At 44.8% G+C, this 27570-nt stretch overlaps 3 protein-coding genes across 3 annotated transcripts in view; 1 reads left to right on the forward strand and 2 right to left on the reverse strand.

Annotated features, from left to right (window-relative positions):
• Positions 1 to 7346, reverse strand: part of LOC309719126 (uncharacterized protein) — a 42189-nt gene extending 34843 nt beyond the window's left edge. The window contains exons 1-2 of the mRNA XM_082555001.1: positions 7259 to 7346; positions 4366 to 4564 (exon numbers count right to left, since the gene is read on the reverse strand). The gene's annotated coding sequence lies outside the window, so the exon portion shown is untranslated. The remainder of the gene's footprint in view (positions 1 to 4365; positions 4565 to 7258) is intronic.
• LOC309719139 (GTPase IMAP family member 8-like) overlaps positions 1 to 27570 on the reverse strand; it is a 286835-nt gene that overhangs the window by 104694 nt on the left and 154571 nt on the right. The window lies entirely within an intron of this gene.
• Positions 12011 to 27570, forward strand: part of dapk1 (death-associated protein kinase 1) — a 61960-nt gene continuing 46400 nt past the window's right edge. Inside the window, exons 1-2 of the mRNA XM_082554993.1 lie at positions 12011 to 12188; positions 12792 to 12977. Coding sequence (XP_082411119.1) covers positions 12916 to 12977 — 62 coding nt within the window. The 5' untranslated portion in view covers positions 12011 to 12188; positions 12792 to 12915. The remainder of the gene's footprint in view (positions 12189 to 12791; positions 12978 to 27570) is intronic.

The following is a 27570-nucleotide window of genomic DNA, read 5'->3' on the forward strand; positions in this document are numbered from 1 at the left end:
CCTCACCGTGTACTTTCTGACAGTATGTAGTTACTGACTTTTGGGCTGATTCAGCTTTAAACTCTTCCCTTCCTAGAATTGTGTTTCCTGAAGAACTCTTTCCACAGCCAGTCTTTCCTATCAGGACAATCCTGAGAGGCTCTGTGTTCATGTTCTCATCATCACCTGTGAAAGAAGTATGTATGGGACTAAATTAGACTTAGGAGATATTTTATTGATAATGAAATACATAGCAGAGTATCACATTGAGAGAACAGTGAATATCAGTTACAGTTTACTTACCAGTGTCTGTGACCTTTGACCTCATCTCATTAAGCTCCTCCTGTAGAGAAATTATTTTTGTCTGCTGTTGTGAAATTTGATCCATTTTTCCAAATACAAATGTTGAGGTTGTGTAACAGAATTGTTTGTTTTTGTCTGGTCTCATCTTTTCCACATGATTCAACAGATCTGGGATCTGCTGTTTGTTCTTAATGTTGAGAACAACATATTGTCCTCTGTAAGTCTGACAGAGCTTCTGAATGTCCTTGTCTTGTCTTCTTACAAAGTTAACAACAGCTGGATCTGTAGGATCTGAGTCCACAGTGAACAGAATCATGGTGAAGTCATTGACCCGAGAGCTGAATGCATCCTGGATGGTCTCTAACTCTCCCTTGTCTTCATCAGTGAGGGGAGCCACAGGTAGGACCAGGATGAAGGCATGGACACCCTCAGGATCACAGAGGGAGATACACCTGAGTGATTCCTCCATCACTGCCTCCTGAGGTTTTCCATACAAGGCAGGCAGCTCCACCAGGGAAACCCAACGTCCACACACCTCTCCCTGATGTTTAACACACTCTGATGAGTTGGAGGCTGAATGAAGCTCAGTCTGACCTAAAATGGCCTTGGCTGCTGACGTCTTCCCTGCTCCTCTCCTCCCACACAGAACCAGGTTTAAAGATGGTTTGATGAGTTCAGATTCTATTCTTCTGATCTTTTCAGGTGGTTCTTTTATGTCTTCAGACTTTGGTCTGATGGTCTCTTCGGTGACTGTGAGGAATTTTCCTTTGTTCTCATGCACGATGTTCTCAATCCTCTCCATCAACTGTCGATGATCATTTTCAAACATGTTGTAGTGTCTACCTTCACAGTCTCTAAGTAGAGAATTAACTGAACGTCCCATCTCCTCCTCATCTGTGATGATGACCATTGAGTGTTTAAAGGCATCTCCATTAAACACACTCAGGGTCAAACTGAGAGTTTTTCTGCTCTGCACAGTGAAATCAGAAGGTTTCACCATCAGCAGCAGAACGTTTGGTCCAGGAGGACAGAGACTCACACAGCTCTTCATCTCTTCTCTCGCTGCTTTCAGAGACGGACTTAAGAAGTCGGGAGTTTTCACTACTGTTAAAGGTTTTCCTCTCCACTCTCCATGGAAAACTTGTCTGTCTGGAGAAAATCCTGAAAAATCGTAGTTTTTCTTCACAATAAAGTTACAGAGTGCTGTCTTCTTTGCTGAGTTTCCTCCAAACAGCAAAATGCAGAGTCTACGTCCTGTAAAGGAGCAAAGATACAAACAGGAAATTACTCTCAGACAGTCTGACTGATCCTAAAAGCCTTTTGGTCTTTCTTCACTTTTTCCATCTTCAGTAAATGCTGCTTCATGTTCTTGGTGGATCGTTCCTTCTGAGCACTTTAGAAAGTGTCTTTATGTTAAAATATCTACAGATAGAGTTTGGGGGTTTTTACTTACCAACAGGCTGAGGATCATTCAGAGTAACAGGAGCTTCTTTTCTTTGTTCAGCGCTGGTGTGCCGACAGGTCACATGTGTTCCATTGTTCATTTCTACAATGCGTTCCATGTTTTCTAGTAACTCCCGAATGTTGAGGTTTTCAAGCTGCAGTGACTTGTTTTTACATCGTCTGATCATTTCCTGTATAGGTGTATGATACATGACACTATGCCATAAACCCAGACGCCTCTCTCTGGGTGGTGATATCAGAACCAGTGAATGATCAAAGGAATGATCACTGAAGAAGTTCAGGACTCTGCAGAGTCTCGTTTTTTGATGCTCAGTGAAGTCTTCAGGCTGTAGAACCAGCAGGAACACATGAGGTCCAGGATCAGAGAGCCTCACACAGTTGTTCACATGTTCCTTTATTTTGTCCTCAGAGATGTTTGGATGAAGCAGATCTGGAGTGTTGATGAGAACTACTTCTTTCCCTTGAATGTGTCCACTGACTCTCACACATCGGTCCAGTTCTTCCTCAGGGTTGAACTTGTTCTCTCTCAGTATAAAGTTTCCCACTGAGCTCCTCTCAGACCAGCTGTTCCCCAGCAGGACAGCTCTGAGCTCAGACACTGAAACGACAGCAAACACAAACACTGAACAAAGAATCTTTCAAAGTTAATACAAGCAGAAACAACATTATATCATAGGTTTCAATTAATCTAATTTTAATCATTTTCCACTTGTAACCACTGAGTTGTAATTATTGAAAAATGCGCAAAAATTGTCAGTTTGTTTAAATATGTGTTATTTTTTCTAGTATTCATGGATCATTACTGAGCCATAAATATATATTCACATGTGAGAATACTACATAAAGTTTGAGAGCTGAAAAATAAAATTAACCTCTGTTAAAAGCTCAGTTTTAAATCCACAGAATCTGAAGACCAATTTTTTTTCTTGTTTGGCACAATTTTATTTCTATAATCTCTTTTGATCACCATTGTCACAGAATGCATCAGAATCAGAATCAGAAAGGGTTTTATTGCCAAATGTTGAGCAGGTTTACAACATTAGGAAATTGCTGCGGTGCTTCAGTGCAAACATACTGTTATAAATTACGTTTAAATAGACATGAAAATAAAAATAAGAGTAAGAATTAAAAGTGCTAAGTAGATAGATATATACATGATATATACATGAGTGCAGGTGGTTTCAATAAATTTCAATAAATTGCACCAACTTCATGTCTGTGGCATAGAGCTACATGAACACTGGTGTCCTGAATGTTTGATCTGTTAACATGAAGTTAAGGAGACATTTGCTGTAACCTCTCCCAGATATGACCCCCAAAAGTTTACATAAAATAGTTTTCTTCACTTTTCTATACATTATATGAGCTCTAAATGTAAAGAGAGAAAGCAGGATCCGTGCACTAAGAGGTTTTCATTATTCCAAACAGGCTTCACACTTCCTGCTATATTTTGTCTTCACCTGCTCCTGTCTAATGTCTTCCACCTTAAATTGCCCAGTTAAAGTTTGCATTAAACATCTTTTCTTTAAAAACTCACTGCTGGGTGGCACAAAATCAAAGCTCTTCCTGCGACGTCTGGGAAAAGTGTCTTGTGGTCCTGCAAAGATAAAGAAAAACATGCATTGTGCACTGAGACGTGTGTTATCCTGCAATGACTACATCAGATGGAACAAAGCACTTTTAAAGTCAACAGCTGCATGAACAGATCACATTAGTTCTGGGAAAGATTATTAAACATGACTGTTAATTTTCAGAAAATACATTCTGTCAAATGTTATTGGTTAAACACATTGTTAAAGCATGTTGCATGCAACACAGCAGCCTGGTTCAGCAAAGACACTCAGATGAGACCTGCTGTAAAATATTCACCTGTAGTCACATCGTTTATCCTCTAATAATCACTTTTTCTTCATTTTTTTCACATTTCTCCAAACAGGAGAAACCAAGAAACAATTAAATTATTGTCAGAAAGTGCTTGTAGAGGGAGGTAACTCACAGTTACTGCATGTAAGTGTGACAAAGTAAGACTCACCAGATGCTGCTGCCATGCTGTCATTCAGCTGCAGAACTCACTGACTGTGGAGTTAAAAGAAAAAACAACAATGACAGAGAAAACTGTTTGTTTTTCATGTTTGAACCTCTGACATCGAAGGAGTTTTGCACAGACGGTGCTGGATACAGACACTTGGATGGTTTTATGTAAATATTCACAACAAAGCGAACAAAAACTAGTCTTCAGAAGCACGACTGCCTGTAAAACATGGCAGAAAGTCCCTTTCAGACTGTTGTTCACTTTAAGGTGAATGAAAGTACTCTCAATGAATCATATTCAGTTCTTCCAAATGAACTCAACTTATTTGAGTCAAGAATAAAGTTGGTGGGGTTCAAACTGAAATCCAAAACTTTTCCGTTTGAGTGTCTAGTGAAGATCATCCACCCTTATTTCAGCATTTACTTAGTGGGTTATTCTCAGTGTCATTTGGCCATGTTGCTATCATTAGTTACAAAGAAACCTAATCTAATATTACAGACTTACCAACCCCATCCCCCCTCCTTTGTGGGGTTTTCAGTCTGAGTCTCAGGATGTTTGTGTGTATTACTTCTAGTCTATGTACCCACCTTGTTTTTCTTGTGCTACAGCTCTCTGGTCACACCACCTGTTTCACACTCTGACTCCTGGGAAGGATTTCAGTATGGCACCTGGCTGCCCTCTTGCCACCGCTTTGCACTGGATCCCTTTTAACTCGGGTCAGCCCAGCATCGCTCTCTTCAGCTCACCCGGATCTTCAGCTGCTCCTCAAAGTGTCGCCAACTCTGCCTGCAACATGAGTCATATTCCTCTTTCAAATTCATTCAAGCCTGGAGAAGTTTCATACCCACAATAATCACCCACTCCTCTGTCCACAGTTACAGCTTTAGATCTCCACACTACGAGTCGTGTTCAAACATCAAGCCCTGAATCCCTCACCAAGTTTATTCCTTTGATTAAACTTGTAAATAAAGTTTGAAAATTGCTCTGCTGTCTCCACAGTCACATATTGGGCCCCTTTGACACTAAGCTTCCGATCTCTTATTTGTTGTGCAGTGTGTACAGTCAATCAATCAATCAATCAAGGCTTTATTCGCCACATGCAGGTTGCCCTGCAGTGAAATAGGACCCTCCCCCCCCCCCCCCCCCCCGACCTTACACACACAACACAGACATCACATGTGGATACAGGTCGGAGATCGGTAGTGTTACAGAAAGACACTGAAATGTACACTACAATGGGAAAGTACAAGAGGAAAAAAAGAGACCTCTACTCATGCTGGGCTCCTGGGAGGACAGCATGAGAACAGGAAACAAAAAAACTCCTCTGCACAAAAAAGCACATAAATGTCCACAGCACAACATTATGGAACACGTGACAAGCCTCAGGGTCGGGTGGGGGGTGAGGAGGAATCCTAGGCAAACACAGCAGCCATCCTGCCCAGCGCTACCATTCCAGCGTGGGCTCAGACCCGCCGTGTTCCCAGGAGGGAACAAGCATCGAAGGCGTTTGGAAAGGGAGGGGGGATGAGTGTGTGCATATCAGTGTATATGTATGTGTGTGCGTGTCCAGAGTTCTACAGTCCAACACTGGTCTCTCAATCTCCCATTGGAGAGCCGCGAGCTTCTCCATACTTGCGCTCTGTGATGTTGTCATTTCTTGTGTTCAAAGAGCCTATTCTGCTCTTGCTCTTGACGAAGGCGGTCACACTTTTCTCCTCCTCTCCCTTAGCTTCCCTGCTTAGCCTCTTATGTCCTTGTCTAGTCTCGTATTTTTTTGTATTAATTTTCCCTGGAACACGCTCTCACAGTCTGTTCTCTAAAACCTAAAAGAGGAATTATGGATTGGATCGACTGGTCCCTAAATGCAATTGACACCCCTTTCTCAACAAGAAGTCTGGGCTCGGGTGAGCCTGAGTGCTGAAGATATCTACCTATTCAGAACCATGGTAACAGGGTTCTGGCTGATCGGAGCTGGCTTGGCCCTGACTTATCGGAGATTTAAGACAGCGGAACCGGCTGTTCAAACCCTCACAAGGCTGCCCGCTGGGATTGGAACGATGGGAGAGGCGTGAGTTTCTCAAAATGGGCTCATTGAGTCAGCACGGATAAGATCTTGGAGAGGCTACGGCTGCTGTGAATACTCAGAATAAGATCTCTGGACGCATATTGGATGACATCTCGGGGAGGCTCACTGTCGTGTCTCAGACATTTGTGTTCACCTGTCCTGATAAAACACCTGGTCGCTGTGTCGTAAAATACATGCTTAACTGCATCTGCATGCACATCCAACAGCAATGTCGAGTAGCCCTGACCATCACTGCTGAGGTCATAAATAAACCTCCAGATTTGCATATACGAGAACTCTGAGAGGTCAGGTTACTCTAATATTTGCTCCCACCAAGCTTAGAGGCTTTACTTGATGAGTTTGCCTCTGTTCAAATTAAACAAGGTAACAAGAAGTCTGTGTTTATCTGTACACAGTGGATGTTATCTACTCTGTGGTCAATGTTCACTTGTTTCAAACGTTATCATTTTCTTCTTTGTGCATGCTGTTACTCATCGACTCACAGGGCGTGATACATTTACTTTATATCTAACTGCAGGTCAAAGGTCGGCTTTATTAATATGAATGTGAGTTAATGATTTAAAAAAGGCCCTTTCTGATTATTCTCTGCTATCAGCTTTATGTTCCTAGATAATCTGAGACTAAGACTTATGAACCTTTTTAAAGATTAATAAAAAAGTTTCAGACTTTGATGCAGATGAGAAAATAACAGCTACAGTCACAAAAATAAAAATACTTGAATACATAAAAAGAAAAATACATCAGGTTATGATGGAAAAGCGCACGACCTCATTCAAGTTGGGTTTTTTTGCTTTTTTCCTACAGACTAACAGGAGGTCACACAGGTCACAGTGAGTATTACATTACTGTTACTCAGCTGTATTCCACGTATCGTATTTATTACTCTGATGTCCACAAACTGATGAAAAGAAGGAAAGCATCCATAACTGTGATTTAAAAAAAAACACACCAGATGGGACATGACTGAAACTTTCTGAAAACCAAATGTTATTTTGACGGCTCCTGGTTATTAACATGAATAGAAGCTGCACTAATACACACAGATCTACATTTACACAGTTAATATTCTTACAGTTAAATATTATACTTTTATTATTGAATTTTTTATTGCTCCTAACATTGTAGCTGCAATTAAGTTCATCGTCCCTGGACTTTAGACTCTCCGCTCTTGAACAACAACGCACTGCCCGGCTGGATTAAAAGCGTTACTTTATTAAAATCTGAACAAATTTAAAACAGACGAGCTTTTTGACACGAAATTTTTAAAAAAAATCATTTCACTGGATTTTTGTCTTTGAGATCAAACGTCACAAACAGAACCGCAGAGATCCTGCAATCTGTACATGGACTGATTCTAGTTGTTATTATTGATCAGGTCATCCTGCAGATCTTACCTGAGCTGTGTGTCTGTGACATCACTGTGCTGGGAGCAGAATTCATAAAGTGACTCTTCAGGTCTTTTAGCTAAAAACAGTCGTCATTTGTTATTCCACACGTTTCATGCGACACCTCTTCAAGGTGAAAACTCACCTGTAACAAAGTCGTCTCAGCAGAGTGGGCGGGAGTCTCACTGCTGACATCACTGAGACACCTGAACACCTGAGTCAATGTTTAACCTGCAAGAAAACTGAGACTGAGAAAATTTTACAGCTGAATAAGACCAAGGTTTCTCTTCGATAAGCAGCCTGCAACTACGTCTGCTGGTTCATTCTTGCATTGTGAGCTGTCAAATGTGACTCTGATTTTAACTCTGAAAAACAGCAGAATTCACAGTTTACCAGAGAATCACTGAGAGAGAGAAATGGCATCAAAGTAGGTTTCTCACTGTGGCCAGGCTGACCGTCAGAGCTCTGTTGAGCCAACCATCCCTTTAACATTAACTAGTAATGACTTCATGAACTTCTTCACAAATAACATTTTAACCATTAGAAAAAACATTACCAATAATCATCCCACAGATGTAATCTGTGCATGAAGCCAGATAACACACACCAATGAGTTAAACTGCAGGAATGTCTTAAAGACATAAAGACCTGGATGGCCGCTAACTTTCTGCTTCTTAATTCAGATCAAACTGAGGTTATTGTACTCGGCCCTGAAAAGCTTAGAAATATGGTCTCTAACCAGATTCCTACTCTGGATGGCATTACCTTGGCCTCCAGTAACACTGTGAGGAACCTTAGAGTCATTTTTGACCAGGACATGTCCTTCAATGCACATATTAAACAAATATGTAAGACTGCTTTCTTCCATTTGTGCAACATCTCTAAAGTTAGAAATATCCTGTCTCAGAGTGACGCTGAAAAACTAGTTCATGCATTTATTACTTCCAGGCTGGACGACTGTAATTCATTATTATCAGGATGTCCAAAAAACTCACTGAAAAGCCTTCAGCTGATCCAAAATGCTGCAGCAAGAGTCCTGACAGGGACTAGAAAGAGAGAGCAGATTTCTCCTGTTTTGGCTTCCTGTTAAATCCAGAATTCAAAATCCTGCTCCTCACATACAAGGTCTTAAATAATCAGGCCCCATCTTATCTTAATGACCTTGTAGTACCATATCACCCTATTAGAGCACTTCACTCTCGCTCTGCAGGCCTACTTGTTGTTCCTAGAGTATTTAAAAGTAGAATGGGAGGCAGAGCCTTCAGTTTTCAGGCCCCTCTTCTGTGGAACCAGCTTCCAGTTTGGATTCAGGAGACAGACACTATCTCTACTTTCAAGATTAGGCTTCAAACTTTCCTTTTTGCTAAAGCATATAGTTAGGGCTGGACCAGGTGACCCTGAATCCTCCCTTAGTTATGCTGCAATAGATGTAGGCTGCCGGGGGATTCCCATGATGCATTGAGTTTTTCCTTTCCAGTCACCTTTCTCACTCACTATGTATTAACAGACCTCTCTGCATTGAATCATATCTGTTATTAACCTCTGTCTCTCTTCCACAGCATGTCTTTATCCTGTCTTCCTTCTCTCACCCCAACCAATCACAGCAGATGGCCCCGCCCCTCCCTGAGCCTAGTTCTGCCGGAGGTTTCTTCCTGTTAAAAGGGAGTTTTTCCTTCCCACTGTCGCCAAAGTGCTGCTCATAGGGGGTCATTTCTCTGTATCTATTATTGTAGGGTCCACCTTATGATATAAAGCACCGTAAGCAGATGTTGTTGTGATTTGTTGCTGTGTAAATAAAATTCAATTGAAAGTGAAAGAGCAGCAACTGTCCCAAAGGAAAGAATGAAACAAGATGGTCAGACAGATGTTTGTTATTAATTCAGTGTATTCGATCACTTTGCTCAGTTATCATTGAATAATGTTTACTTGCCACTGTGGTGAAACAACCTCAGAAGCAAATTATAACTCAGACATGCGCGTGCATGTGGCGCTCAGCTCCCTGGACAAACACCACAACACCCTCTGAGTGCTTCCTGCTCCACAGCAGTGTCTTCATGTCCCTGGACGTTCATGTTGGTGCAGTGGTCCTGGATACAAGCCTCCTTATTGGCTCAGGTGTTTCTATGTGCAGTTTGCCAGGTCTGCCTGTGCCTATCCTACTGTTGCTGAGTGTTGGTCTGATGCTCTTATACTGAAGATAACAAACTCATTCACGTGCAGTAAGGTGATGATAAACTGCAGTCTTACTTTTGTCTTGATTTTAAACAACAATTTTCAGATATTTGCTTCAGTTTTTATTGCTAACATTGAACTTTAATCTGTGTACTTGGTTTTATTTCTTATTGGGTGTAGTTTACCATTGTGGCCACCAGATGGCGCACACTACGTGTTTAAAGTGAGTGAAAATGAAGCAGTTTTTGCTCCTCACTTAAATACTTTGGACAGAGAGACTTATTCCAGTGTTTAAACACTCAGTTTAAACACTTGGTGTATTTTCTATCTTCTATGATCAATTAAATCTGAGTTTCGCAAATCATTGAATTTTGTTTTATTGTTACGCTTGTGTCCTAACTTGTATGAAACCTCTGACAAAGCTTCGGGTTAAGTTGCTGCTGCAGTTTGTTTCCAGCATCATATTTTAAAATGACACACAATCTTTCAGAAGAATGAAAGAACACCAGGATCGGCTCTGCAGCCTCTCCTGATCTTACTATAAATGACCAGAATATGAAATGAATATTTTGGGGCTTAAGCTGTCACATCACTGTTATTGTGGTGTTAATAGGAGCTGATGGAAATGTCAGAGGTGGAAAAGCTGCTGGTTAAACAAAAGAAAAGCCAAAAGATAAACGAAGTTAGCAGACTTTGTTTCCTCTGAGGGCGGTAATCTGTTTAATACTGGCTGATAATCCAATCCAACCATTCGGTGCACCGACGACATCATCTTCTTCAAAACTCTTCATCTGTCCCTCTGGCTGCAAACTGTGACAACAGGAGTCGTTTAATTTTCCTCTTTTCAGCCCAAACGTTCCTCTGCTGCTTTAATCATCTCCCAGTTTATTTGGTTGAGATGTTTGACTAAAAATAAATAAATAATATTTTTAAATATTAGCTTTTTAAATCTATATATGAAGATCAGCTGCTGAGAAAAGACCTGCAGCTGTGATCAGCTGTAAACATCTGCTTTGGTTGAACATGTAAACTATGGATCAGGCATGAAGACGCCCAGAGAGGGAAAGGTCAACAGAGACTTTAATGTATAAAGTTTGTTCCCTTGTTAATCATCCAGACTGTAAACTGCCTTTTTACCCTGTGTGCAGGAGCAATTAGTGAGTTATTCATTTATTCTTATACATCACATCTTTAAGAGAAGTTTTTTACTGAAAAACACCAAAATCAGGTTCATGCTACAGTGTTTAGAACTTTCTTCACAGACTGACAGATAAATATCATCTTTTTAATCTCATATTGTATTTTACTTTAGATACTGGTCATGTTTATTCTTCTATCTCTTATAAACATAAATACATTGTTGGTTTCAAATGCAGCTGCAGTTAAACCAACAGTTCTTTCTTCAGTCTGCATTCACAAACCCCAGAAGCTATTTAGAAAGCACAAGGAGCAGTATGTGCAGTGTATCGTCTGTCCAGATGTCTGACACCACATAGAAAATCATTCAAATTTAATAAAACATTGAAGTCATCAGACAGTGTTAGAAACATTCAAACCTTGTAAGATTTGAGTTTCTCTGTCAGCAGTCACGTCTCTGTTAACGTCCTCAGCTGCACCCAGAGGACACTTTGATCCACTCACCAGAGACTTTATCAATCCTCAGTCTTTATTCTTCCAGCAGAAAACTGTTTTCTATGTCTCGTGTGATGATGATTCATCAGAACGCAGTGAAAAGGAGCTCATCAGCATCAGGCCACGGCTTGACTGGAGGTACGGACCTCTTTTAAAATCTTTCGATGGTGCTGGAAACAAACTTGTGCCGTCCATGCTCCCTGAGTGCTGATGTTTTGGTTTCCACTCTATAAAAATATTATTTTACCATAATAACAACAAATATCATGATGTTGAGCCAGCTGACACATGTGTCATGTGCTTTTTAGAGAAATGTAGTTCTGCCTGATACAGTTTGCATGCTTTAACTACTGATTCCTTTTCAGTGCTGCATTACAGACACATGCAGGTATAACTATTCGCTCTTTAATTGTAAAAAGACTTGAGGTGAGGAAAAACAATAAAATAAGTAAACATTTTATTTTTGTAGATGTCTAATAACAGCTTTGTAATCCTCAATTGTTATTAAATATTTATTTTATCTAAATAAATAACTGCTGACAGATGTTAATTCATTGCAATAATGACAAAAAGTCTGGATTTTGCTACTTTTACTCTAAAAATGATTTAAAAAAACAGGGAGTAAAATAAACAGATTAACATAAAAAGTCTGAATTACATAAAAACGTATTTTTGCACAAATTCTCAGCTTCGGTGATTCAAAGTGGAGGTTTGCTGCCCTCCTGCGACTGAAGGAGCTCACACACCCACGCTGCCTTCACGACACGTAGAAACTCGGACATCTCAGCTTCGTTTTACTAACAATTCGGATGACAAACACCCGCCGATTATAGTGACGTTTAGTAAAATCACTGTTTAGATTTATCCTTTGATCTGTTGACGTCATCGTTGTTCGTTTAACGGTAACACGTGAAATACACACAGCGTGTCCTCCGGTCGCTCCAAGTCTCCGATCTCCTATTTAACCCCAGCCCGTGAACGCAGCACCAGGACCAGCCTGCCTCACATTGTTAACGTTGATTTCTCCCGTTCAAAGCAGCATTTTGTCTTCCGTGAGCCGAACCTGGATCACAGCCTCCCACTAACCGCATGAAATCTCGGCTTCGTCAGGCAGCGGGACCCCCACCGGCACACGGTAAGACCTCCACGGAGTAATCTGGAAACCCCCCGTTTCCCGGTGAGAAATCTTTCCAGCTAAGGTTCATGTCTCAGACTCCGGAGGAATAAAACGTTACCGGGGCGAGCCGTGCAGTTACTGCGGGGGGAGCTGAGGGGTCTGGTGGTTAAAGTAGTTGTTTTTTTGGGGGGGGGGGCACTTTGGCACGCACGGTTAAACCGGGTCAGACACCTGTGCGGCTCGTTATTCTGACTTTGCTCAGCAGTCATTTTCCTCACCGGGCTGAAAGCAGCAGGAGGAGGAGGTTAGCGTGTTTCCCATGGCTACACCAAGCGTCCACACGGGGGTTATTTGCATTCCTCTCCGGCCTGTGGCGACACACACACACACGCGTTATTATTATTATCTTAAAACTGGCAGCCAGATAACTGAGCCGGGAGTCCGGGGGCAGAGCGGCCAGGGCAGCTCCGGGGGTCGTGACGTCGCCGGGGCTGCAGGTTCACCGCTCCGTCACTTTGGGCCCCTTCTGTTGACCGCACGCCCACCTTCCCCCGCAGCCGCACGGTTTCATAATCTAATGCTCTCGTTTCTTCTGCCCTCCTGTTGATCTCCGTGTGGAAGCCCGAGCATGAGGAGGATCGGTGGCCGTTACCCTGCCCACACCGGAGGCTGCTGGTAGGGATGGTGTGGCTGTGAAGAGCCGGTGTGACGCGCCTGTGGTCGGGGGAAGAAGTGCCTGGACAACATGACTGTTTTCAACCCGGAAAATGTGGAGGAATTTTATGACATCGGGGACGAGCTGGGGAGGTGAGTCCACACCGAGCTGATTTCTAATGCGCATCAACTTCCCGTTTCTGTGCCCGGGGCGGGGATGCTGGGAAAATACCTGTTTTTCATGTCGATAATAAATGTTTCAAAGTTTATTTAGCCCACATGTGCAGAGCTGTGGTCCACGCGTGTCTGAACCCCCCACTGTGAGTGAGTGAGTGTGATAAGCTGTGATTAATGCAGTCTATAATGCAGTGACATCCAGTGTTGGTCAAGTTACTTGAAAAAAGTAATCAGTAACTAATTACTGATTACTCCCCCCAAAAAGTAATCCCATTACTTTACTGATTACTTATTTTCAAAAGTAATTAATTACTTAGTTACTTAGTTACTTAGTTACTTTTTAAAAACACGATTTACAACCTGAAGAGGTGATAAAACGATAGATCTTTCAGCCCAATTCTACTTTTTCTACATAATCCATCATACAAAATGTAATCAAATGGAAAAGTCTCTTTTTTTAACTTGTTTTATCAGTTTTAATCTTTTAACTTTATGCATCAAGCAAAACATTTAATTATATGCAACATTCTCTGACTTGAATAAATTAGTTTAACATTTAAACCTATTTTCTACACATTCCAGCACATAAAATAAAATATTTTTTGTGTTTACACTCAGTCTTTCAAACAGATGCAAGTAAAACACAGCAGAAAATAAATAAAGTCAAAGACTCAGCGGTCCTTTTGCTCTATTTTCACCTGTAAAGCAGGAGCAGGGTAGGCGGAGGGTTACCCTAGTGCAGGTGTGCTGCGGTCAGTTGAAGAATCCGCGCGAGTGTCTCTGTGAGTTTCCCATCACGTCGTAGCTACTCGGTGCTTGCTCGGAAGTTTAGGGGTTTTTTTCGCTGTAAAAAGAAGTTTTCTTCCCACGCACGATGGACACTAATGTTTTTGTCACTTTTTATGGAATCAAACTCAAAGTAAGGTCAGTACTTCCACACTTTAAACGCTGCACGCTCATACTCTCTCCCGCACTCGATATATTATCCATTGTTGATCTGCACACAGCTGCTGTCACCAACGTCGCACTTGCTTACATCACTGTCATGAGACATTCTCGCAAAAAAAATCACGGTTTTAGTAACGCAGTAACGCAGCGTTCCTACGGGAAAGTAACGGTAATCTAATTACCGATTTTGCAATAGTAATCCCTTACTTTACTCGTTACTTGAAAAAAGTAATCAGATTACAGTAACGCGTTACAAGTAACGCGTTACTGCCCATCTCTGGTGACATCAGTGATGAAGAGTTGCTGTGTCTTCCTGGGCTTTCTTGCAGGAGGCTGATGTAGATCTTTGCAGGGAGAAGGTGTCCATCCTGGCTGTCACTCCGTGTGATTGGTCAGAGGTGGATGCTGATGATCAGGGTGAAGAAGCCGGCTGTGTATGAAGCACTGTGACAGAGCTGGACCTGAGTTTGGTTTGCAGGGCGGCTCGAATGTGGCAGATGATTCCAAACATAACGTGTTTGTTGACTGGAGCAAACTGCTGACCTGGCTTTACCTTCCTCATCGAAAATCTCTCGTGCCGTCATCTTTGCTCGAGCTGAGCTGACAAAACCAGTCAGGGAGTGAGTTTGTTTGGGCTGTTGGAGAAGAACGAGGACGTGCAGCAGCAGCACAGAGTTGATCTGGATGTTCTTAAGCCTTCATTTGAACCAAATCCAGGTTTTGGTTAATCGAACAGCTTCACAAATGTTGTTTTTTAATCATAAGTTAGTTTAAGTGAAAGCAGATTTTCCTGTTTTCACTGTGACTTTATTGCTGATTCGGTAAAAAATGTCATTACGTAATAATAAAGGCAGAAATGATGCGTTCCAGCTCCCAGATGTGAGAGTCACAGCTGTGGAAGTGGGTCTCTGAGTTTGTGGTTATGAAACGTTGGTAATAATCAGCCAGCTGTTTTCTGCTCCTCGGCCTTTGTGGCGTTGCTGATTGTGTGTCGTGTTCACCTTCCTCTCTGAGGAAAGCCTGCGCGGCTGCAGCTGCTGTAGCAACAGAGACGATCGGGGAGCTGTGTGTGATGGGATTGAGTTTCTGGCTGAGGTAAAGTAGACGGCTACGCCAGCGTGATCGTCTCGATTGGCTGTTGCTCCAACGCTGGGATCCGCTCTCTGTTGAGGAAGGATGGGGAGAACAGGGAGCTGATATCACGTCATCCGTCATCATTATTGAATCATCCTAAATATTCCAACACCTGCAGTGTTGGGATAGAAAATATTTGCTCGTGTCGTCAGTCCTGTCATTTATGCATGCTGTTTGCTGGAGAGCGCTCCAGCAGCAAGGACTCAGAAATGAGTGTGTCTGTGGGAAACTTATTTTGCATGGGCACAAAGAGGCAAGCACCATGTGTGCAGCTGGAACTAGACTTGTTCTTGTTTCTGCTGCGTCTCTTATGCGTGAGGCTTGTGTTACTTCTCTCATCAGTCACTCAGAATCTGACGTATCTGAGTCCGGTGACGTCCTGCAGCGTCCTCAGGCGTCTGCTTGCCGCTGCGTCACGTTTTAATGAGCAGATCTTTCCCATAGATGCTGCACACAGGTGGTCTTATGTAAGACTCGGGCGCACTGATCACTCCCAAACTGGGCCCGACACCTCTGCATTAGCAGCCCACGTGTGTTGAAACGAGGCAAACGGAGACATTTCTGTGCAGCTAAGCGTGCTGGGTCTGAATTGGAGCACTTGTACTGTACAAACAGACGAGCTGCACAGAAGAAATCAGAGGTTCTGGGTGAAAATGCAGAAACTCCAGTGACAGTGCAGTCGTTATATATTTGTGTTAGTATTGGATGAACTTTAGGATAAACCAGAGTCTGTTAATGATGAAAGCTGCTGAGTCTTTCACTGTAAAGCCCAACATGCCTGCAGACTGAGGGCTTTTGATCCGACTGTACTCCAGGCCTGCTGCTGGCTGCACTTGGATTAAGGCCCATTCAGTTTGGCAAAATGGGAAAATGGGAATTCGCCCAAGCGGTGAGTCTATCCTGTCACTGACACCGACACTGCCTGCTTATGCATGGAGGACCTGATGCCCGGTGAAGCCGAGCATCATGCATGAGCATCTACGCGCAGCGAGCACGCAGGAACGAAGCCAAAGCATACATGTTAGCAGCGCGATCTTATATAATGCTGTCTATGAATGTTGCATTATTGCTGAAGCTCTGCTCAGAATCGCTGCCTCATCTTGATTTGTATCACCTCTGTGATCGGTGGGCCATTGCTCGCCCAGTTTTTGGAGCCTTCCAGAACAAAACCTGGAAAACTGGAAATATTAGACGCGCCTAATAAAGTGTCAGTCAGAGAAACGATTGTGAAACTGCAGGTCAGCCGTTGAAGATCCGGGCAAAGCAACAAGTTGTTGCTTCCAGAGCTGCGCTTTAAAAAGTGTGATGTGTTTGCACAAGTGCATCAAATTCATCCCTTTGAGTTTTCCCCAAAAACAAACGTGCAGCATGGAGTTTAGTTTAAAGGCCTCCTGACAGATGTTGACCACATCTGTGCTCAGCTGGTCTCTGTAACTGCTTCACAGAAAAGTCTCACTTCACGCCTCAGATTGTTGAAGATGTCGTAGTTTGCCAGCATCTCAAAGGGTCTGTTGTTTGACGCCTCCTCAGTGTGATGCTCAAGTGTCGGGTGAAGCACCGCTGCAGTGCTTTAATGGTGGTGTGTGTGTGTGTGTGTGTGTGTGTGTGTGTGGATGTTAGACTGCACAGACACAAGCATTCAGGCTCAGAGCTTCTGTCGCTGCAGGGCTTTTTTTACCCCATCAAACCTTTTAGTTCCTCCAGTTAGATCAGCAGAAATAGAAAAAGCTGTAATTGCTTCCATTATCAGTGCCTCTGCAGTGCATTATGGGTCGTGCGTGACAGCCGGCATGTGTGTTTTCTTAATTAAATGATTAAGCAACGGTGTTTGTGTGGTGCTCCTCTGCAGAGGCCTCAGTTAGCAGGTGCTTTATGACACATAATACAATCAGCTGTCCATGCAGGGAGTTCCTCGCCTCGTCGATGGACTTCAGCTGCACCTCCTTGGGCTGGTCCTCAGTGAGCCCAGTGCAGCAGGACTTGAACCAGTTATCCACCTGCTGCAGGTGGTTGTTAGAAATCTCCAAACTAGAAGGCTCCGACTGCAGGGTGAGACCCGCTGGAGAGGCAGCTGAAGGAAATGCAGCTCTGACCTACGCAGGGAGAAAGCTGGAGATGATGCATGACTCCAGAGACAGATGGGAAATCACCGTCAGTGCTGGCCGGCTGATATCTGATCTCTGAGTGGATGCCAGTACTGCTCTAGAATAACAGTAAACCTCTGTAGGTCTGAGCAGAGCATGCGGTCATGCTGCATGCAGCAGGCCTGCATGAAGAAACGGGCGCAGCTTGCACTCCGGTCATGTGAGTCCAGTTCTGCTTTCCTTATTTTTTGGATTCATTTATTTCTTTTGCAGTGGGAGATTCAGGGCTGTCACGTGTTCAGAGATACGCTGACTCAGCCTTTCTTTCCTGATTGAGAGAGAAAAATGACACGAGCCCACTCCCACTGTGGAATCCATTTGCTGTGTGCTTTTCATCGGGTCCACGTGGCAGTTTTACACTTTGCATATTTTTGCAGGGCTCTGCTGACCGCTGTGTGGCTCTCTACCAGTTAGCCCTCCTATTGTGTGTGTGTGTGTGTGTGTGTGTGTGTGTGTGTGTGTGTGTGTGCGTGCGTGCGTGTGTGCATGCGTGTGTGCATGTGTGTGTGTGTGTGTAGAGGAGGAGGGGAGGCTGTAGCTCTAAAAAGATTCTGCAATGCAAATGAAGGTAGAAGCTTTAAGCTGAGGCTGCGTTTGGGCTTCATCAGGAAAAACTCCCCAAAGACGAATCGCTGTGAACACAAAACAGGATTATTTGAAGAATCCACCCAGGATCCTGTGTCCCGGAGTCCCTGAACAAATATTTTCTTCATTTATTGTTTATGGAGGACACCGACAGTAAATCTGCTCCAGACAGTCAGCAGCAGGAATCAGCCCCAACCAGCTACTGACCTACATTTACCCCCCACCACCACCCTTGGTTATTCTGTTGGGTGGAGGGGCAGTCTGGGAAGCAGGAGTGGCCTTGATGAAGCCTGTCACTCAGCCACCCTCCCCCCCCGTCCTCCCCCTGGATCCCAGGGAGCGGCAGTGCGGTCCTATCAGGACTACTGTGCTGCAGCACTACATTAGCTCCAGTGTGGTCGTTGCATACTTTGGTGTGACTGTCCAACACAATAGGTTTATAAAAACCTTAAAGTGGAGGACTTTTGAAAATGAGCACAGGGCCGCTCGTCTGCTGACGCCTGCTCTGCATTAAATCCATCAGTGACTGTGGGTGTGAACAAAGACGAGAGCACCGTCCGTCAAAGCTCCATCACAGCCAGCCGCTGCATGAAGGCAGAGAGAGGCAGCACTGATGCTGTTGTAACGTCTGCACTTTGTGTTTTTATTGCTGTGCGATCTCATCATTTGCATTTTGGAAGCCTCGCAGGAAGCTGCGTGTCTGTGTCGTCTCTCTGAACTGTGGTCGCTGCCTGGATGCATCTCGCTGTCACATCTATGTATCTGACCGCCACACCAAAGTCAGAGGACTCAGCATCCTCCACGTCGTTGATTCTGCCGTCATAAAGATGCACGCGCTCAGTGAAGCCAGATGGAAAAGTTTTTCGAGCCGCACTGAGCTGCTCTGTTTGCAGTTTGTCCAAACTGCAAACAGACGAGCTATCAGGATAACAACACGACGAACGTGTTCTCTTAGTCCTCGCTGAATATTCAGAGGCTCTGTGTAAGAAGTGATTTGCAGCCGATCTCATGCTGACAGAGTTCAGCCTCAGTCTGAGTGAGAAATCCTTTCAGCGTTTCTTCGTTGCCCACATTTAGCATCATCTGTCCAACTGCACGTTTCTCTGATCGTGATATTAGTACGTGTCACAGAGCACTGAGAGAGGCTGCTGTGGGATACAGCCATTAATCCTCCCAGATTTCAGGGTTATTTCTGATCAGGCGTCTTTTATTATTGACGTATCCCTGGATCATTAAATGAGTAAATAAAATATAGAAATATTAATAGAATTAATGCAGTTTTAAAATTTGTTGTTATATTAGTTTATTGTGTAATAAAACAAATCTTTAGAGTGATTTAAAAGGACTCTTTTAAAACCATTTCAGGACCGTGTGCGTTGCTTTTATCCCCGTGCTCGGTGCTCGGCGTCGGGCAGGTTGGACGAGCTGTTAGTCGATCTGTTGAGGAAGCTTTACGCTGCAGCAGAGGCCGAGCAGTCAGCCCCCTCTGATCCTGCAATGTGAGGAGGCAAAATAACCACGTTTCAGTCCAAATGTTCCAGCTTATCAGAAGATTGGTGGTAACTGGAAACCAAGCCTCAATAACCAGGTCAAAGGGCCAAACTGGGAGTCATGTAGATGCTGGTCATAAATCCTGATCAGAGGAAAACATCCCGACTCTTGTTTGTGTATCTGCTGCTTCGCTGTATGTATTTACATTCAGTCATTGAGTGCACGCACACCCTGAGCTTCAGCCTGCCAACATTAGCAGGAGTAATAAGTAGTACGTGAGTCAGAGGAGCATCTAATGTTCCTGCGGCCTCGAGATTATCATTAAAGACAGACGAGGTGGGAAAAACGTAAACAAGACGAGTCAGCTGTGAGAAGAGTTGATCAGGACTCTGAGGCTGACTTTAGTCTGTTATTGCTGCACTTAGACTCACATTGAAATCGGACTCACTTGGATTAGCCTCAATTATTTTCAATTAATCTCTGCAGTCAGGGCGGGATGATTGGATTCCTGCCTGCTGTGGTAGCAGGTGAATGGCAGGGAGCGGCGCTGTGCGTGAAGCTGAGTGTGTGTTGGAGCGCACGTGGGACGAGCTACAACCCTTTGCGGTCAATTAGGAGAGACGTGCAGGCGGTGGAGCGTGGAAACCGAGGGGTGGTAAACGGTGGAGGAAGACAACTTCTCCCGTTTCTGTCTCTCGTCTTCTGCAACGTTCCAAGCTTAAACTCTCACTCAGGGTTTTCCTCCTGCTGTGAACGAATGTGACGACTGCACTTAGACGAACGCCACGCAGCCTTCTTCTCTCGGCACATAAACGACTCCAAACTAATGAAAACGTGCACTTGGAAGCTTTTGTTTCACGTTCACTTGAACTGATATCGCTGCGTAACTCCTCGTCTCGTTCCTTGGAATATCTGTCTTCTTTTCACACATGCTCGCCCACTCGTGACAGTGAGGGCCAATCAAAGGCTGCGATGAAAGCAGCACCAGACCACGGAGGTCTGCAGATGCTGCTTTCAGTATCTGGTCAGTGTGCAGAGAGCAGACAAACCCGAGTGGGCACAAACAAACAATCACACCAACGTTGGGTTGATGCAAAGAAACATTCACGGACAGCTGAACCTGTGAGCCGAGAAAGATGCTCATTTGGACACAACTACACGTCCAACTCGTCTCTGCGTCCTGTGTGGGCTTACATGAAGGATCGTTTGAAACACTACGAGTAAAATCTCATTAATCCTTGAGCGGATTAAGTTTCACTGTTGGAAAAATATTCTGAGGGCTTAAAGTATAACTATTGTAAACAGTGTTTTAGGTAAAGCCTCGTTTGGGCTGCGGCGCTGATGTGATGTCACATGACTACATGTCAAACCTCAGTGTTGATCAGAGAACATGCAGCCTCGCTCTCTGTCAGTTATTTGGTCCGAGTTGCATTCTTGTTCCTCACATTAACAGGAATTCTTCTGACCTTCACAGATCCTCCTGACAGACGTTTTCAGCTGCGTGTTTTTAGTTGGACTCGTGAGATAAGGAGGGAAACGAGCTGGAGCTTTCAAAATGAACTTTTAATTAATGCTGACAAAGTCAGAGGTGAGGTCACATCAGCTCAGAGCGTCTCTGCTCAACCTACAAAACCAGTCTGCGCCTGCTGATTTCCCCTGAGTCACGGCGGAGTTAACCGGCTCGAAACTTGCTGAATGTCAGTTTCGTCAGACATGCGGGGCCCTGTTTGAAAAAGCAGGCAGAGAGAAGGCCCTCCCCCTGCTGCCGTCTCCTCGGTGGACTGTGCAGGAGTCCAGCACTTCCCTTAATTTACATACAGTGCTAAATAAAGTTTGTCGTGTTTTTCTTTAACAAATGCAGGCATTAGTACCCACAGCAGACAGGTAACTCATCGCCTCTGTAAATGGTAATGGACTGGTTCTTATATAGCGCTTTTCCACTCTTCTGAGCACTCAAAGCGCTTTACACAACTTGTGCATTCACCCATTCACACCCATTCGCACAAGCACATTTTTCCTAGGTACTTTCTAACTGACATTCACACACATTCATACTCCGATGAATGCATCGTTGAGCAATTTCGGGTTAGTATCTTGCCCAAGGATATTTGGCATGCAGACTAGGGGAAGCCAGGAATCGAACCACCGACCTTCCGATCAGTAGATGACCTGCTCTACCACCTGAGCTACAGCCACCCTGTAAACACACATCTCTAACACGCTGAATAAATGAGCATTTTTGATTCTTAGTACCAGAAGCTTTCGCTCATACTCAGCCTATAAACGCACCAGCAGCCCCACAGACTCGTCGTGATTGTCAGACCATCAGACGTGACGATCGAGCCGGGCGGACGGGTCTGTTCCAGCGACTCGTCGGTGTTTACAGCCTGCAGATGAAGTCACGTGTCGATTGTACAATATGGGCTTAAACGTTCATATTTCTGTAAACATTAAACATGTTTGATTAGTTATGAATTCAATTTATTTACACAGCACCAAATCACAACGGCCTCAAGGTGCTTTATATTGTAAGGTCGACCCTACAATAATAAGTACAGAGAAAAACATGAGCAGCACTTTGGTGACAGTGGGAAGGAAAAACTCCCTTTTTAACAGGAAGAACCAGGCTTAGGGAGGGGCGGGGCCATCTGCTGTGATTGGCTGGGGTGAGAGAAGGAAGACAGGATACGGACATGCTGTGGAAGAGAGACAGAGGTTAATAACAGACTGATGCTGGTGATCAGTTTGAGATGTGTGCGCCTGTTTGACCATCAACGTCGGTGCTTTGGGGGAAAGAAACCTTCATGATTGATTCATGATGATTTATTGTTTTGAGAACTTCACAGTTCATCAGCTCTCTCCACTGTTTCACCTGGTTTTTTTCATTGTTTTTCTACTTATCTCTGGGTGTTTGTACACATCAGTGTGGCTGCGAGGATTCTTCCAGGATGATTATCTCTGCTTGCTGGCATTCAGTCCTCTCAGAGTTACAGCTGGATCAGAGCAGGAGTCTGTTATTGTGTCTCTGCAGCGTCTGAAATCTTTGAAGGTCCTGGAGGCTGTTGGTCGTAACAAGTGTGAAGATGGCAAAGGAAACCTTTCACCTCTCCTCTTTACCTTTAAGCACAATGTCTCCATTGTTTGTGCCGTGGAAAGCTTGGGCCTGGGGGAGGTGACTGACATTCCTGCCACACTTGAATGTCCTTTCACTCTGGCTGCAGACGAGGGCAAACACTGCCTGCCTCTCATTTAGCTTTCTGTCAGTTATCTCTCCATCAGAGGAGACATTATTAGTTCCTTGAACCTGCAGTTGTGTCTGAATGAGACTCCTCCCCCTGAGTCACACCTGGCTGCCAGGCTGGGAAACAGCTGAGTGGAGGAAACAGGCTGTTGAGCAGAAAGTTAGCAGTGTGAACGCTGCCCTTCATGCAGGCCTCACAGGGATTTGAGTCTGCTTCTGGTCTCGAACCACCGATCTTTTATCTGTTAGGCAAAAGTGCTCACCACCAGGCCAATGTAGTCACTTTAAAAGCCCGCATTGATCTTCTCTGTGTGTGTGTGTTCATATCTTTGTGAAGTACAAAATTGGAAGTTTAAAGGCCTTTAAGAGGCTCAGAATGTGATTTTTGATGGTAAGGGCCCAGGGAAAGCCTTATGTCAATGAGATGTCCTCACTGAGTTTGAAAACGCGTTTGTGTGTGTGCTGATGGAGAGGTGGCGTGGCCCGTACACACACACATACAGGTGTGCGACACCTGCTACACAATACCGTTTTGTGCTCTCCTGCAAATATTTAAGTCCCCGAGTGTGTTGTGACATATAAATGATGAAGTATTGCAATCAGCTGCGTCTCCTCTGCTGCAGCCACGAGCGGGTGCACTTTCAGAATAAGAGCTTTCATACTGACTGCAGACAAATAACATCTTATTTTAGAAATGCTAAAGTGGGTCATGTTACATCCAGGTGTGTTGCTCAGGTGAAGTCTGTTTGTTGGAAACATGATGTCAAACATCAGGCCGATCGTTTCATCGCTGATACAGCTGAACAGCTTCTGGATGCGTCGCTGAGACTCAGCGGGCACCTTTGCATAACAGACTAACCACGCGGGGAGATAACCACGGTAAGGTTGGGTCATGTCCACAGTATCAGCGCTCCTTCTTACAGTCTTATTATAAGATCGTTGAAACTGGTTTTTAATGTCTGTGGAGCCTTTAAAGCCGAGGGGAGCGATGCTGCAGTGACGCTCTCAGGGCGTTAATGACGTTTAATAACTTTCACCGGTGTCAGAAACACTGCTGATAAAATGCTTATCTGAACACAAACACTCGCACACGCGCTGTTTACACCCACCCAGGATTATACCGCACTCTTCCTTCCTCCAACCAGCGCCGGTTCCTCAGTCTCTCGGCCCTGTTGCCGTGGTTACCCTTCCGCCGTACACAATGGCGCGGCGGTTGCGTAATGTTTTTTCTGCCGGTGCAGTTTGTGGCCCACACTACCGCAGAGTGGGCCGGGAGCACTCCACGCCGGCCTCCCACACTTGGCTCCGTGCTAATGAAAAGCCTGGCCTCGCCGGGAGTCTTCAGGCTGACGCCTCGGAGCCTGCGGCCGCTGCAGACGCTTTGTCCTCTGACTCCTCTGAGCTGCAGAGGTGCTGCAGTTACAGTCTGATCTCTTGTGTTTCTGCTGAGACTCACTGCCCGTGGAAACAGAACCGGAGTGAAAAAGAGCGACTGGCCTCTGATTGTTTTACCCTCGTGTCTATAAGGAGGATAACCTGCGGCTCCTGCATCGTGTTGGTGTGATGAATGTGCCACGACACACCCGTGACCTTTGCAAGCAGAGCCAATCAGATACATTGAGGAGTGTATGTTTCATTGTATGTGGAAATGTGTAGTCTTCCACTCACAGGCCTGATTCCCTCGTACTAACAGCAGTTTTAAAAACCACGCAGCATCAGATCTCAGATGATCAGCGCTGAAGCTGCACAGCCCACAGAAATAACGTGAAGCTGCGAACTCACCAACAAAAGTGTAAAACTGCTGATCATTCAGAGATGTAGCATCTGCATCAAGGCTGGCTTATTAAATTAAGTACAAACTATAACGATGCCACTTACACACTGTTTATGCAAAACTTTTATATCTGTTTGTTGCTGCTCTCTGGACGCCTGCTTTCATTTAAAGATGAGTTCAGTATAAAGGAGAAGCAGCAGCCGTGTGTCGCTGAGAAAAACCCTTTGACGGTTGTGACTGTCAGTAAGGTTTCAGCTGGTCTTACTGTAAAATCAGCTGACGACGAGAGCGGCACTCCAGGTTCACATTGGGAGGGGCAGTAACTGATTATCATCTGTCAGCAGTCTGTGGTTTCACTTCACTGTTTCTGCGCGTTGTCGTCTCTACTTATTATTTCCTTCAGCGTGTTTGCAGCCAACGAGCGTCGGATGCAGAGGAAGTGTGGAGAGCTGAGCAGGAACAGGCTGATGTTGTGAATGTGGACGCAGGCTGGCCTGCAGAGCGCTGGGACTGTATCCATCCCCCGTGAGCCAAAGACAATTTAATTAAGTAGAGAAGCTTTAATTGAAGTGAGCAGGCACGTTTAAAGGGATGCATCGCCCAAAACAAAGGCGGTTAGTTCCCTTCTCTTTATATGATAAAATAAAAACGACACAGAGTCTTTCAGGGGTTTGTTGTTGGAGAAAGTGTTCTTGTCGTCGTGTTTGAAGGAGTTCAAACCTTTGTGGAGACCTTCCTGGGGGATCTGATTCAATCTGAGCTGGTGTCCTCTGATGCGCTGCTGGTTTTCTCTCACTGTGCAGCAGTTTGGCACCGATGCAGCCATTTGTACCCCCATCAAATATTCATCTCTGATTTTAAAAGCAAAATGCGCCGTCGCTGAGCACCCCGAGCGTCCGTCAGTGTGAAGCTTTGACAGCGAGCAGCGAACCACTCAGTGCGTCGAGGTCGTTACCTGGAAGGTGAGCCAGAAACCTGCTGAACATCTGATGGAGCTGCTGGCCGCGGTTTCTTAGTGCTGATTAAAGGATGGCACAGTCATATATTTCACATTACACGAGCAGTGTTTTTATAGCCGTACTGTACGATGAGCATTCGCACAGACGGGGTCCTCGCTTGGAAACTGCACACAGACAGAAGGTGAAGATGACACATTAGTGTACCAAGGAAAAAATAAACATTTTATGTCATCTAAGACCAAAGCTGTCAACATCAGGAAACAGTGCGGGCTACTAACCCTCCGCAGTTTCAGGTATTCACGTCAGGTCTTTGCAGAAACCCTCCTGCAGCAGAACAGCTTCCTCTGCTGTCAGCTCGAGTCGTATACGCACACAGTTGTCACACTGGATGCATTCACAGCTAACCGCCGCTGTCCACAGAGACGGCATAGAACTGCTGATGCTCGTAACTGGTCAACCTGACGTTTAAAAATGGCTGCACTCGTTTACATCATAAATGCTGGCAGCTAAACACATGATTTCATTTTTAAATGTCGGTTCTGCTGCAGCTCTGACTGACAGCAGCACCTGTCTGAAAACCTGCGAGGTGAGAGGTAAATGAAGCGGCGTGCTCCTGCAGCACTATGAGGCAGGAAACGTGGACGTGGACGTGGATGGCATAAACTGTCATGGAGCCACAGTCAGTGCAGGCGTGTGGGTGCTAGCTGCAGGAAGCCCAGGCTGCCGGTGCAGCAGATCGATCTGACGGTTTGTGCATGGCCTGCGTTTAAAATATGTTTTGTTATCAAATCGTGTGATTAACAGTTTCACACGAATCTTAAACTCTTTACTATTCTATACTAATCTAGTCTGTTCCATTCTACATTAGAGGGCATGCACTTCTATGAAAGCACGTCTCCCAGAGCGCTCAGACTAACTCGCAGCACAGGGTCTGATGTCCTGTCATGACTGCTCATGTGACCACAGCCTTCATGCAGGGTGATGACAGGACGACGCTGGTGTCCTACATCAGGAGGAGGGGGAGCCTGTCTGAGCGGGGCGGACGCATCAACTATAAAACTGTTTATTCTGCTCACCGTAGATGCTGGACTGAACGCGACCTGCAGAGCAACACTTGAGTCTTAACTGCTGCCGGGCGCTGTAATGGATCAGGTTAAATATAAAGTGTGCAGGTCACGCACCTATCCAGGGTTTGACGAGCACGCCTCGCTTTATCTCTCCCTGGCAGGCCTCGCTGATGAACGATCCCATCAGCCAATGATCGGGCAGCATAAAAGCCGCTTTGTCACAGAGCTGACGGGCAGCGAGCCTCGTGCCAGGTTACAGCGGCTCCCTTTTATTAGACGCCTCCATTATCGAACCTGAAACGTAGACCTGTGTTTAATGGCCTCGGATCTCTTTCAGTGATCCGCCTCCATCAGTGGATGATGAAGTTGAGACGAGCACAATCACCCAAAACAGCTTTGGGAGGTTCATTTAAATAAGCTCATACATGATGATCGTGAAGACCTTTGTCCTTATTTATCACATTATATCCTACAGTAGTTTATTACTAATGCAGGAGAAACACACACACATGCAATAGTGTGACTTTCACTCATGCTGGGACTGTTTTCTTTGTAAAGGCTGACAGACGTCCGTTTAAACTCAGATGTTTCGTTTCACCGTCTTTACAGGAGACGTTTGATCTCAGGTGTTTGCAGCGATCGATGTGAAGCGCACCGCCTCACTGATGTGTTTGAGTTTTTTCCAGTTACATTAGAACACAGTAAAAGCTCCTCATCAAACCCTCTCTGTTCACAGTTTAAAGAAAAGCAGCGTTTTCAGCTGTTAGTCTGTTCAGCACACCAACACATCAGCTCGAAATCCAGAAGACGTTAAACTGAAAGATGCTGCATTTTTAAACGATGCAAGCCGAGAGCTGCTGGTAACGCCTGCACGCCTAAAGACAGACACTACGTCTATTTGAAGTCTGAGTTACTGTTTCATGAAGGACGATGATGATGATGGCTTCAGGCTGTGACTTGCTCGTAACAGAGCAGTCTGCACAAAAATGAACAACATGGAGAAAAAAGCAACAAAGCAAAGTTTGCTGTGGGGTTTGCAGCGAAGGACGGCGAGCGGGAGGTGAGATCGCACTCGTTGTTTCCCACTTACTGAATGTGTCGTCCTCCGTCGGTCCGAGTGCGCCCGCGTCACATGTGACAGAGAAGCCTCGTGGGCGCCTTCTCGAAGCTCTTCCAGCCTGCCCGCCATTGTGCTTAACACTTTTCAGCTTTTCAGCACCCTCTCC

Source organism: Aulonocara stuartgranti (assembly GCF_965226115.1).
Source record: "Aulonocara stuartgranti genome assembly, chromosome: 12".
Lineage (NCBI taxonomy): Eukaryota > Metazoa > Chordata > Actinopteri > Cichliformes > Cichlidae > Aulonocara > Aulonocara stuartgranti.